Genomic DNA, 14,492 nt, shown 5'->3' with positions numbered 1-14,492 from the left:
GCTGTTGCCGCAGAGTGGAAGCATCCGGACTCCCGTCTTGGGTCTGCCACATCTGGATACCTTCCCTGTAACAGCACAGGCCCGGCCTTGCCTAGGCTTCCTGTCTCTGGAACCCATCGGCCTAACTGGAAACCCCTCCTCTCTCCCTTCCTTCCTCAAGTTACTGCAGTCCCAACACATCTGGACTTATGCCCTCAGATTCCCAAACCCCTCCCTGGCCCCTAGCACAGTAGCCAAGTTTTCTCCAATCCCACTTTCCTTTCCTTTAACACACACACACATCCGAATTGCCCCACGGCAGCCCCCAGCTTGCCTTTCTCTGCATGCCCACTCCAGGAATCGCTGCCCATCTGGATGCGCTGGGCCCCCTTACCTCCCATGTGCCCCTACTACCCTATATGTTCTACGTGGGGTTGTTCTTTGTCAACGTCCTGATCCTGTATTATGCCTTCCTGATGGAGTACATCGTCCTTAATGTGGGTTTGGTCTTCCTGCCTGAGGACATGGACCAGGCACTGGTGGATCTGGGGGTACTCTCAGATCCAGGATCTGGGCTCTATGACACTGACAGTGAGCTGGATGTCTTCGATGGCTACCTGGAGTAGGGGGATCCTGGGGCTGGGGTCCCCCAGTCAGAGCCTTCCATCTTCCCTCAGGCCCTGCAGAGGAAACCTTCAAGCCTATCACAGTTTGTGCTTCCTGGGCCAGTATGCCTGGGACAGGCTGATACTGTGGGGGACACAAGAGTTGCCACCGATGCTGTCTTCCCTTCTTCAAGGGGACCCAGGACAATGCCCTCCCTGGTCCTCAAATCCTGTAAGTTCCCTCCCTGCCTTGTAGAATTGAGTGGGTTTGATTACATATGGGCTGGGCAGGGAAGCAGTGAAGGCTAGGAACCTGCCTAATATAGCCCTGGCTCCAGAGGACTCTGCTTCTCCATACAGGCATTTTTCCATCTAATTCCCTCAAAGGTCTGCTTTTTCCCTCCTTTTGCCTGTTCAGCTCTGGAACTGTTCGGTTTATATTCTGGATTCTGTGAGGGTTTGGGTCTTCAGAAGTCCGGGCTGTGGAGCATTTGCAGAGGGTAACTACTGAAGCCTTTTTTATGTGATAGCTGTTGTTCATAAGTGCTTACTTGGTACTGATCAGCTACTCCACAGAATTGAAGGGTTAAAGAGGAATGGATGTGTATGCGTGAGAGAGAGAAGAGAGGCCATTTAGCTTATGACAGAGATGGGATCAGTTTGGCACTAGGGAGACATCCAAGACTTCCAAGAGGGTCCTTCTAGGCTCAACTTTGAGTCTAACACCCACTTGATATTGGAAATCCCTGATGCCTACATAGGGATAAGGGGTAAGCAACAAACCCATTGGACAAGTCTCTTTTTTCCATTCATTTCCCAGGATATTTGGGTGGGAAGGTAGCCAAGCTGCCTTAGCTATAGAAAGTGCTATACATCTTGTAAATTTGTTAATAAAATAGTTGTAAGTGGTTGGTGGTCTTTCCCCTGAAGCCCCCTAGGAAATTATGGCTTATAAAAAAGAGATGGGAAGGGAGACTAATGATTCTTGCTGTTTTAGGATTTGCCTAAGTAGCTCAGATGAACAGTGAGAGGATCTAAATATCAGCCCTTTTGGGGAAAGGGGTAGGTGGGTAGAGATTTGAGAGGAAGGGCAGTTAGAAGTAACTAGTTGGATCTTTGTTGAGAAGGAACTTACAAAGAGGGAAGGTAGAGAACTCATCTTGGGTTTTCTTTTTTTTTTCCCAAGTCTGCATTCTGAAATTAGATTTCAGGGTGCCCAACATAATCAATATTGCATATTGTTTCTGTAGGGTAGGCCAACTTTGTCAGGCAAGCTGAAGGGGGAATGTTAGAGCCTGGGGCTGCTCTTAACTTTAGGGTTTGCATTCCTTGTTAAACTCCTTGGTCATGTGGAGAGGACCTACTGGAACATAAGAGAGGCCTACTGGAACATGAGACTTTAAGGTCATGACTCCCAGAAAGTTTCCTTCTTTTGAGGACAGCATTAGGTGGTCTAGGAAGCAAAAGGATTGGCTCAGGCTTATATCTCTCTGCCAATGAGGTTTATGGAAATGCAGCTAGGTTGCCCTTTGGTGGGATTAAGATAGGTTTGTTTGCCTCTTTGGACAGCTGCTGTTGTTGGCTTCAGTCAAATGACAGCTGGAAGAAGTCCCACAATCTAGTCTGAATCCCCTCCTCCTTCCCAAGACTAAGAACATCCTGCCCGTCATGTCAGCTTTTTGAGTATTTGCTGGGATTCTGAGCTCATATCCAGGCAATGGGCCAAATAATTCTACAATAATAAGAGTCTGGCCTGAGTTTTTGGGTGGGGATCATCAGAAAAGATGGCTAGGACTTCTCTTTACTTTCCAGGCCCCACCACCAAAAACTGTAAAACTTACTTCATTTTTCTCATCTGTGGCTGATGATTTTCTCATCACCACCAAGAAGGCAATGGTTAGCGTATTCTTCTGTGCAGATTGTGAGACCCTGGTTTTACTTGTCACCGTGGTATGGAGGGATGTCTTGAGCAACTAACTATAAGACTTGAAGCCATTGTTGTTTTTAAAGATATTATTTCAACCATGCGATTTAGCAGAAAGAGTCTTATTTTATCTTTTTTGCTTTGCTAGTCATCACTCTCATCAACATCAACAAGAAACACTTTTCCCATCCAAATAAAAGTGCTGACATGTTTTAACTGAAAATTTAAAGCCAAATGGTCCCACATAATTTTCAACAAACAGTGTTTAAGTATAAATACAAGTAAACACATTTTTCAGGGACATCCTCGCAGAGTATCAAAGTTATATTTCAAGCATGGAAAGTAACAAAGATGTGTCTTCATGTGACAAAAATGTTATTGCTTTGACTTCTTAAAAGAAGCCAAACTTACAAGAGAGGAAAAAAAAGGGGACTATAATTTTTCTCCATCTTCAATTATACTGAGCTTCAGACTCACAGTGTGACAAAATCAAGATACATGATGATTGTAGGGAAGGAAAAACAACCAAAAATAACACAAAAATAATTTTTTAAGTTAAGCCATCAACTGTGGAGTGATCATTCTTACAGGTATGTAAATTATATAAATCCTAGCCACAAATAAGGAAAAAGCTTTCCTCCTGCTCACTTTTTCTCCCTCCCTCTTTTCTTCTTCCTCTCCCTTTTTCATCTCTCTGTTTCTCTGTCTCTCTCTGTTTCTCTCTGTCTCTTTCACACACACACACACACACACACACACACACACACACACACACACTCTCTCTCTCTCTCTCTCTTTCTCTCTCTCTCTCTCTCTCTCTCTCTCTCTCTCTCTCTCAAAAACAGACTTATGGTCCCTACAGGACATATAAAGACTCATGTAGGGGGCAGCTGGGTAGCTCAGTGGATTGAGAGTCAGACCTAGAGATGGGAGGTCCTAGGTTCAAATCCTGCCTCAGACACCTCCCAGCTGTGTGACCCTGGGCAAGTCACTTGACCCCCATTGCCCACCCTTACCACTCTTCCACTTAGGAGCCAATACACAGAAGTTAAGGGTTTAAAAAAAAATAAAAAAAAAAATAAAGATTCATGTAGTGCTGAATAGCCAGGTTAACTATATTTTTTTCTGATTTTTGTACATTTCCCACTGAGCTTTCCTAAAGGTCCTTCTCATTGTCCTCCATTTTTTGAATAAAACAAGATCAGAACCATTAGGGGTTGGTGTTTCCAAGTGTAAATATGGAAAAATTGGCAATCAAAAATATTTCTTCCCACAGAATAAATTTGCTGTTTGGTGAGAAAAGGAAAATCTCATTGTTTAAGTACTTCTGGTGATCTTGGGCCATCTGCCACACATGCCCAAACAAACTTTAACTCAGGTTCTTAGTAAAGTCTTTGAAAGTGCCATTCAACTGCTTGCTTTCTTTTGGCCTGAAGATTCTTGTCTAATTTTGTCATTTTGATAAGCTATGGAGGCTGGCATGTATAGAGAGGTTATGTGGGGAGGGATCACAGAAATTAGGAGGAAATCATCTATGAGTGTGAAATGAAAGGAAATAAGATTTATACTATCAACCATCTAGGTTAGGAATCTAATATCCTTTTCTAACTCCAGTAACTTAAATTAAGGTAGAGCATCTTACTTAAATGATTAACCCTTAGAGCAGAATAGTAAGCAACTGTAATTTGAGGATTTGGTACAGATGTTTGAGGTGGTATTACATAGTGGAAAGAGCACTAGACTTGGCAAAAGACTTGGAATTAAGTCTTGGTTTGCTCCTTTATTACCTGTGTGACCTTGGACTGGTAATTTGACCTCTCTGAGCTTCAGGCTTGGCATCTGTGGAATGAGGATAATCATATCTACCCAACATACCTCACAGGGTTGCTGTAGGGGTCAGATGAACTAATGGATGGGTAGCTCTACGTAAACGTAAACTCTTAAATCATTCTTTCCTGCTCATGAGTCTCTGATACTTCCTTTGCACCTATAAACACCATTTTCCTCTAGTGACAGTTCTCATTTTTCATATCTTTCAAGCTATCAAAGACCACAGCCAGATTCAACATATGTATCTTAGTGAAGGGACCATAAGGGCAAAATGGAACTTCTACACTTCACTGCTCATCTGTGATTCATAGGTCCTACTTAGGTTGGGAGAGATTTTTCTTTTATAACTCATTGGAGAGGAAAGGCATTCAATGCTAGATCAGGTATAACATCCGATTGCCATTTATCTTTGACTGCTGAAAATTGCTACTTGAGCCTGAGCTGCTTAGAGACTTTAGAAAAGCTACTACTAAAATGCTATCTCCAATTTTTTCTGGAAGGAAGCAAGCAAGCATTTATCAAGCATCTACTATGTGCCTGGTACTGTGTTAAGCAGTTTACAAATATTATCTCATTTGATCCTCACAAATAGTACTGGGAGATAGGAGGTAGGTGCTATTATTACTCATTTTACAATTGAGGAAATTGAAGTAGGCAGAGGTTGTCATTTGCACAAGATCATACAGCTAATAAGTGTCCAAGGCTAGATTTGAACTTGGGTCTTCCTGACTCCACAACTTAATGCTCTATTTATTGCCCCTCCAAGTTGCTTCACTGGAAACATTTAGTACTTGGGCACTTAATTTAAACTTGAAACATTCAATCCAACAAGAATTTATTAAGCAAGGCACTATGTTATAAGTACAAAGACAAAATTTGAAAGTCTTTGGCCTCATGGAGCCTACATTTACAGTTTAGGACATAACTTGTAAATGTGTGTGTGTGTGTATGTGTATGTATATGTAGGAATAAATTCTTGAATGATAAAGACAACAGCTTTTGCCTTCAAGAAACATAAATTCTACTGGGAGGAAATAACATGAATGCAGATAAATTAACACTACATAGACATATATGTGTGTGCATATATGTATGTTATATATTTATCAGCTGAATATATTTCTGTTCTATTGAGTGTATATACATGTGTCTATATATGTGTGTACATATATGTCTATACACACACATATATATTAATTTGTGTACATACATATATACCCCAGAAGAACAAAAATTACTTTGTATTCACTAGATAATTTATTAGGCCTTTCCTGATCTAATTCCAGAACCATGTCTCCTCAACAAAAATAATTATTTTGAATATACCAGTGATGGTGAAACCTTTTAGAGACTGCCCATTGTGCCCTGCCCCCTGCCCTTCCCAGAGACCTGTGCTGTGCCCCCTCCCCAATTGAGTACTGCCTCTCCTCCCCTTATCGTACAGGGGAGGGAGGAAGTGCTCCCATTTGGGCCACTGAGCAGAGGAGCGGGTGAAGTGACAAAATGTCCTCAACATAGGTAAAGAGAGGGAAGGGAGAGGCCCCAGTTACTCTACTCCCCTGCCTGTGAGCCGCCCACTTTACCTCCTAGGTGCTCCCATTGGGCTGCTAGGCACAGGGGCGGAGAAGTGAGGAATCCCCTCAACCCTGGATGGAGAGGGGGAGGAGAGTAAGGCTCCCATTGGGCTGCTGGGCAGAGGGGCAGGGAGGCAGGGAGTAGCTCTGCCCAAGTCCCTCTGCCTTTCTAGTAATGAACTCTGGCTAGTGTCTGCATACGTGCCCACAGAGAACACTCTGTGTGCCCTTTTTGGCATGTGTGCCATAGGTTTGCCATCATGAGTATATACACTATCTAGATATAGATACATATGTATCTACACATATACATGTGTAAAGTAATTCTATTGTACATAGATGTGCACAGAGGCATATACATAAAATTAAAAGTAATTTTTGTTGTTTCAGAGACAAGCTTAGAATGGAAATCAGGAAAGACCTCCTGATAGCAGGAGATAGTACTTGAGCTGATCCTTGAAGGAAGCTGAGAAGAGATGAGGAGGAAAAGCTGTCTGGGCATGAAGAACAGCCCGTACAGGGAGATAGAATGTTGAATTCAGGGAACAGTAGAATTTGTCTGGAACAAAGTGTGCATGACGTCAGTCTAGAAAGATAGGTAGGAGACAGATTGTGGAGGGTTTTAAATACTAATTATCCAGATACCTGAATGGCAAATAGAAGGTGGGTGGTTTTTTTTTTTTCCCACTGTTTATATCTATCAATTTTCCCTCTGTCCCTATGTCCATCCATCCATGATAAGTATCTGAAAAGACAAAGTGATGTTGGTGGGTAGCTTATTAAACTAGTTAGATCCCAAATTAGATAGTTTATCCACAAAACTATTATGCTATGTAATATATTGAAAGAGCTACAGTATTGGTTTATCATTCTGAAAATCCAGCTATTTAAGATTTTTTTCTCCCTCTTGCCAATAGAATGGCAAGCAATTAAACTGATATGATTCTAGAAACAAAGGTAATAATCTAATTTAGCCATTTTTTAGTGCCTTAAGGAGTTTAGAAGGTAGACCCTTGATTTAGTTTAATAATTGTTGAGAGCACCTATTATATGCTAATCACTGCAAAGAATAGGAAAAGTATTAGATACTGTCCCTGCCCTTATGAGACAGGATTTACACACACACACACACACACACACACACACACACACACACACACACACGACTATATTGATTATAAGAGGCTGTGGCATAAAGTATTGGATTTGAAGTCAGAAAGGAAAGACCTGGGTTTAAATGCCATTAGCTAGTGCCATACAGCATAATGGCTATAGCACCAGGCCAAGAGTTGAAAGGACCAGGGTTCAAATGTGGCCTCAGATACTTCCTAGTTGTGTGACTTAAACAAGTCACTTAACTCAATTGCTTAGCCCTAGAGCTTATACTAAGATAGAAAGGAAGGGTTTAAAGAAAAATTTTTAAATGCCACCTCTGACAATTATAAACATCCTGAGCAAGTCTCTCTCCCTACCTCTCCATCTCGTTCCCCCTCTCTCTGTCTCTCTGTCTCTTTGTCTGTCTGTCTCTCTCTGTTTCTCCCTACCTCCTTCTCTGTCTCGCTCCCTTTCATCTCTATCTTTCTCTCCCTGTCCTCTGTATCAGTTTCCTCATCTGTAAAATAGGGACAACAATAGCACTTAAATATTTACTCCACAGAATTGTTTTGAGGATTAAATGAGATGAGAGTTATAAAGCCCTTTTCCAAATTTACAGCACTCTACAGATGTTAGCTATTTTTTCTTAAACCTTTACTGTTTGGCTTAGAATTGATAGTATCAGTTCCAAGGCAGAAAAGCAATAAGGGCTAGGGAGTTGGGGTCAAGGACTTGCTCAGGGTCACACAGCTAGGAAGTAGCTGAGACTAATTTTGAACCAGGTCCTCCTGACTTCAGGCCTAGCACTCTATTATTAATGTGGTAAAGTAGTAAGGTTTGGGTTCAAGTTCTTGCTTTGCCATTAAGTTTCTGACCCCAAGCAAATTTCTTTACTTCTCTTGCCTTCAGTTTCATCACTTGTAGAAGTGTGAAGTAGGGCTGTTGCTTCAAACTCTTATTTCATAATTGTAGGAAATACTATTGAAGCTTAGAGAAAGGAGACAATTGGTCAGAGAAGGACTGAGGAAGGAGGTAGGACTCGAGGGGTGCCCTGTAGGATGGAGAAGATTTAGATTGACCAGGCAGGGGCCAGGGCATGAGCAAAGGGACAAAGACTTTTTTTTAACCCTTAATTGGTTCCAAGGCGAAAGAGTGGTAAGGGCTAGGCAATGGGGATCAAGTGACTTGCCCAGGGTCACACAGCCAGGGAGAGTCTGAGGCCAGATTTGAACGCTAGACCTCCCATCTCTAGGTCTGGCTCTCCATCCACTGAGCCACCCAGCTACCCCCCCCCCCCAAAGACCTTTATCAGAGTGTTGGGGTTATCTGCTATTCAGCTAGTTAACAGGGGTTTAACAAACATGTATTATGTATGCCAGGCTCTGGGCTAAGTGCTGGATTATAAAGAAAGGTGAAAAACAGTCTCTGCCCTCAAGGAGTCCTCATTTTAATGAAAACTATGTAAATCATTAGGTACAAACAATACATACGTGCAGACACATATTGTGAGCAGTTTGGTGAAGCATCGGTAAAAGCATTGAACTTGGATTCTGAGAAAATCAGGATTCGAGTCCCACCTTTGACAATTATTATAGATAGACATAAATATATGTAGGTATGTCTATATACACATGTATGCATATTTATTATTAGTGTTATATCATTATATATGTTATTGGGAGGGAGAAACAGGTCCAGAGAGAGAGAAACAGAGAGGAAGTGCACTTGAGATAAGCTAAACCAGATGGCAAGGGGAGAGGGCAGATAGAAGGAGAACCAGGAAAGGCATACAGAAGAAAAATGGGATTTGAGCTGAATCTTGAAGGAAGTCAGGAACACTAAGTGGCAGAGGGAAAGGGGAAGAATATTCCTGGTATGGGAACCAGCCAGGACAAAGGCATGGAGATGGGAGATGGAGAGTGGTATTTGAAAAACTGCAAGTAGGCCAGTTTAGCTAGATCCTAAAATACGTGGAGCTAAGCCCAGAAAGATAGAAAGAAGCTAGTTTATGAAGAGTTTTAAATACCAAACAGAAGATCAAATTTGATCCCAGAAGTAATAGGGAGCCAATGGAGACCAATCTGTAGTAGGGGCCCTAAATGTGTGATAACTGTGGCTCCTCTAGCATTTCAGAAAAAAGCCAAACATTGGAAATTATTTCATGCCATCAGACCTGCAGCAACTCAATAATCCATGGGAGAAAGCTGGAAGCTTGCTGCAGGTTTGTAGAGCAGGTTCGCCAGGAGGATGGGGAACCTGCCAAGTAACTTCACCCCAGAAAACCACAGGCAGGTTCTTGGATCTCCAGCTCTGCAATCTGGATGACAGGTCTTATAGCATCCTTGGCTCTGGGAAAAGCAGGGTGTTGAGCTGGTAAATTCTCGACTCTTCCCAGACTCAGCAAAGAGAACAGAGAGGTTAGCCAGATGGCTGCCTTCTCACCTTCTTGTATGCTGCAGTGTGTCTCCTCCAGCAGTCACCCTTCCCTTCCACTGTGCTCATTACCCACAGAGAGACTGACCAGGAGAAGGCAACAGGGATTCGAGGTGGACAAATAGAACATGTTAGCCAAAAAGCAGCCTGATAAGAGTAATGGAATAGCTCCCAGGAGCACTGAGTTCCAGGCTTGGGTCTGCCACTAACTGGGATTTTTCCTCATACAAATCATTCCCTGCTGCCTCCTTTCCACTCTTATCTCAACTTCCTCATCTGCCCAATTAGTGAGTTTGGACTAGATAATTTCTCATGTCTCTTCTAGCTCCAAAATGCTAGAATCAGCTGACATGTGGTTTTGTCTTTACCCGATGTGATTACAAAAATAATGAGACCAACTTTCTTAGAAGGTTTGTAAATTTTCACTGTGCTTTACATGTGGTGGGAGTTGATTAATTTTTGAATTTTAGATGTATCTAAATGGTACAGTGGACTCCAGTAGGGCCTGAGACTTGAATTCAAATGTAGCCTCAGATAGCGTGTGACCAGGGGCAAGTCACTTAACCTCTATCTGCCTCAGTTTCCTCAACTATAAAATGGGAACAATAATAATAACAATAGCACTTTCCTCCCAAGGTTGTTGTGAAGATCAAATGGGATAATATTTGTAAAGTGCTTAGCACAATGTTTAGCACACGATATCTGCTTAATAAATGTATGTTTCCTTCCTTCCCTGTTTCATTTCCAAAGAAAAATTTTAGGAATGATCTGGGTAGTGACAACATGGTTCAGCAAAATTATTTTATGGAAGTTCAAAAATTCCACAAATAATTATGCACTGCTTTATATGCCCAAGGCATTGTGTTTTATTTGTGTGTGTGTTTTTAAATCAATCCCATCGTATTCTAGCCTCACCTCATACTTTAAAAATCTGTCATGGATGCCACAACTAAGGGGTGTGTAGAATTTCCTACTCCAGAGGTATTTAAGGCAGAAGAGATGCCTATTGGCTGGGGATATTTCATAAGTTGTTACTCTTGTTATTTAATATTTATCTGGGATAATCAGCCAAGCCCAATTAATAAAGAGTCTACCTAAAAGCTTCAAAGAAACAAAGTAGCTGCCTCTGATACTTAATAGCTGTGGATTTATGGGTAAATCACTTAACCACTTTGAGCCTTGGTTTCTTTACCTGTAAAATGGGGAGAGTATTACTTGTACTATCTACCTCCTAGGGCCATTGTGAATATTATGAGATTGTAGGTTTTGAGTTAGAAGGGAGTCTTGAGGTCATCTAAGCCAACCCCTCATTTTGCATTTGAGGAAACAGGCCCAGAGATGTCTCTTCATCCCCTCTAAATTCACAGTACCACAAATGAGATTATGTATTGTAAAGTCTTTGGGAAAGAATAACTCGCATTTATATAGTACTCAAAGATTTCCAAAGGACTTCACATATACGGACTCATTTGATTTTTTAAAAAAATTCTTATTTCTTCAGTGTCACAGATAGGAAGCATCTGAAGTCAGATTTGAACCCAGGACCTCTGGACTCCAGGTGTGGTGCTCCAACCACTGTCTTATAGTTGCCCCAACTCATTTGATTTTCACTACAACTCTGGGAGATATGGGCTATTATTATCCCTATTTTACTGATGAAGAAACTGAGGCTGAGCAATGTTGAGAGTCACACAGAGTTGCATGACTAATACATGTTTAAGGCAATATTTGAACTCAGGTCTTCCATATTCTAAGCCTGGGACTATAACCACTGCTTACCTTAAAACTTTCTATAAATGTCAGTTTTCTTCTTCCTTATTTAAAAATCAGACTAGAATGGGGATAGTAATAACTTTGACCTCGCAGAATTGTGATGAGGATGAAATGCGATTTGGAAAGCACTTTGTCAACTTTAAAATGCTACAAAAATGTTTGCTATCATTATTGTTGTCATTAATAATAATAAATTTTAAAGAATTAAAAATGAGAAATAAAATTCATAGCCTTGGTTCTAATTATAGCAGCATATATTTAGAGCTAGGTGGGTAGGGCAGATAAGTGGCACAGTAGACAGAGCACCAGGTCTGAAGACAGAAAGACTTGAGTTTAAATCCAGCCTCAGACACTATGTGCCCCTGGGAAAGTTACTTACATATTTTGCCTCAGTTTTCTCAACTGTAAAATGAGTTGAGAAGGAGATGGCAAACCATTCCAGCATCTTTGCCAAGAAAACCCCAAATGGGGCCATGAAGAGTTGGACATGACTGAAAATAATTGAACACAACGAAAGGAGCCATATATCTAGTTCAGTGCCCTCATCGAACAGAGCAGAAAACTGAGGCATAGGGAGGTTAAACAACTTGTCTAAGGTGACATTTCTAATGTGAACATTCAAGCCAAGAGTCGAGCCTAGGTCCTTTGGCCTCCCAATCAGTGCTTTTTTTTCCATGGCACAATTCTGTCTGTCATTGCTGCTTCAGAGAAAGAATGGGAAAGCCTTTGAGCCATTTTGAGAGACAGTTCTAGCTCACTTTGCCACTTTGGACAATGACTTATTCTGGTATCTGCTTTCCACTAGGTCTGCCTACCTTGAAAGTGCACCATGATGTAACTCCTCGGATTAACGGGATTGAAAAGTACTCAGGTTGGAAAGGCACACAGACTGGAAGAATGGAAGGAAGAGCCACAGAAGGAGCCAGATCACAGATTCTTCCAAACAGATGTTCCCTCAGTGACTGTCCAGCTGCAGTGTTGCACAAGAGGCCATTGCCTTAGTCTAGTACCTTAAATGACCTGGATGCATATTTTTTATGGAAATCCAAGCTTTTTTCTTTTGGCATTATTTCTAGCAGCAGTACCTTGAAGGGTCAACTTTGGGGGAAAAATGTATTTAAGATGGTTAGTAATGAAGAATAGTCTATATCAATATTTGTTGTCGGTAAAGCCTAAAGTAGTTGAAATGCTTAGAATTTTGTTGGACGTTAGTTCTAGAGATGCTCTCAGGTGGGGACTTGAAATCAAAATAATTAGGAGAATATTCCAGAGGTTTGAGTTGGGGGTTATCCCTTTTGTTTTCAATCTGCTTGTCTTCCATTGGTTTCGCAGCTCTCTCAACTGTTCTTTGGAAGAGAACTGGAGGAACATGTCCAGCGAATGACTTAATTATCCAACCCAAAATACTTTAAAATGATAGTATTATTTAAATTCAGCTCCCATAAACCTGTAAAAGCACTCTGTGGAAAGCTATCTTCTTTTGATTAAAAAAAAAAAGATTGAATCAAGCTGTAGCATCTTGCCTTTTTTCAACTTTGCCTTAATAAGATTGAGAAAAACCAGTTTTCAGGAAATTTAGTGTTGTCCAAGACTATCAGAAAGTATGATAATGCTGCTTAGTATTTAGAATTTGGGACAGTGGTTTAGTCCTTAGGACCCCCAACCTTTCCAGCCTATAGGACTTATTCAAAACAGCAAAACAGCTAATGATGCCTGTGGACATTGATTGGAAACTCAGAAAGCTAGATAGAAAGCTGTAAAGCTCATTCTTTTAAGAACTTTGAAAGTTAGAGGGCAATTTGTTATCAATTTGAAATTTAAGCAGTAATAACTAATAATAATCTCTTTGAGGTACATAATACTTTATATTTGTTCAAACTCAATTACCAAACAGAATTGTATTACAAACCCATCAGGTAGGTAGAAAAAAATCTGAGAAAATGGACACATAGTGGAACCGAGTTTAAATAGAACTCAGTTGAGAAGACAGATCCCAGATATACTGACTAACTTTGCTGGTTTCTTTCCCTGTGATTTCTGGAAATGGAAAACTGTGAGAGAGTTCAGTGGATTAGGAGAAAATAAGAACAAAGGGAAGGGCAGATAAAAGCATAGAATTTTTCACTTGTTTATATGTTTGGGGTTTGGGTTTTATAAGATTATTCACTTATGAAAATGAATAATATGGAAATATGCTTGGTGTGATAACACATGTATAACCCAGACTGAACTGCCTGCCAGCTCCGGAAGTAGGGAGGGAAGAAGAGAGACAATTTGGATCATGTAACTTCGGGAAAACTTATGTGTAAATTTGTTATTAAAATTAAAAATAATTTTTAAAAATCCCATACCCAAGATTTTAGCATATTTAAACTTAGTGTGCAGAATTAGGAGACCCTGATTCTAGACCAAATTTTCTCCCTAACCTGCTATATAATTATATGGAAGTTATATATCCTTTCTGGTCTTCAGTTCACTAATCTCTAAGGTTGGAAGAGCGTGACTTGAGTTCAAAATATTATTCCAAAAGAGCACTTTGGGCTTCTTAAAAGACAAGACCTGGGCAGGTTAGTTTTATCTTCAGAATGGAACATGAGAGAAATGTTTTGCCATCCTAAGTGATGGTTACTGAGCTATTTTTAAATCATGTCCTCTTGCCCCCAACTATTTTCCAGCATGCTAATGTATTTTATTGCCAAACCAAGTCAGGAGGCAGATCATTTGACAGACATTTCCAGCTGTGGGGATGAAATGCCATCTTCTTGTCAAGGGCTTTCCATTAACTGGCAAAGGAGAGGAAGTTTGGAGAATGGGTTAAAACTCATTCTAAGGGGGCGATTGGGTGGCTCAGTGGATTGAGAGCCAGTCCTAGAGATGGGAGGTCCTATGTTCAAATCTGGCCTCAGATACTTCCTCGCTGTATGACCCTGGGCAAGTCACTTAACCCCCATTGCCTAGCCCTTACCACTCTTCTGCCTTAGAACCAATACACAATATTAATTCTAAGACAGAAGGTAAGGGTTTTAAAAAAAAAACATCTAATTCTAAGCTAAGTGGTCCTTAGTGAGAATCAATATTGAAAGAAAAGCTAACTCACATTAAACCTTTTGGAGGGAAGGTAGCTAACATTTAAATTTTTTAAAAAACATAATGGAATATATAATAACAATGAATAAAGTTTCTAATACTTTGAGTTTATATACAAGCCGCAAAATATGTTCTGTGCCATGTATAGGATTAAAATTCACTAGAGAAATGTATATAATAGGAAGAGAAAAT

The 14,492-nt window shown here is 40.7% G+C and overlaps 1 protein-coding gene across 1 annotated transcript; it reads left to right on the top strand.

Moving 5' to 3' along the window:
• The first annotated feature begins 314 nt into the window (after window positions 1-314).
• On the top strand, window positions 315-12,721 carry DEXI (Dexi homolog). The gene is made up of 2 exons (XM_044657327.1): window positions 315-816; window positions 12,019-12,721. Exon 1 carries the CDS (start codon window positions 324-326, stop codon window positions 603-605), a length of 282 nt encoding a protein of 93 aa, XP_044513262.1. The 5' UTR covers window positions 315-323; the 3' UTR covers window positions 606-816; window positions 12,019-12,721.
• The last annotated feature ends 1,771 nt before the right edge of the window (window positions 12,722-14,492 follow it).

Source organism: Gracilinanus agilis, chromosome 1 (genome assembly GCF_016433145.1).
Source record: "Gracilinanus agilis isolate LMUSP501 chromosome 1, AgileGrace, whole genome shotgun sequence".
NCBI classification, from domain to species: Eukaryota; Metazoa; Chordata; class Mammalia; order Didelphimorphia; family Didelphidae; genus Gracilinanus; species Gracilinanus agilis.
Note: the sequence above shows the minus strand (reverse complement) of the source record. Positions and strands in the feature narration are given on the sequence as shown.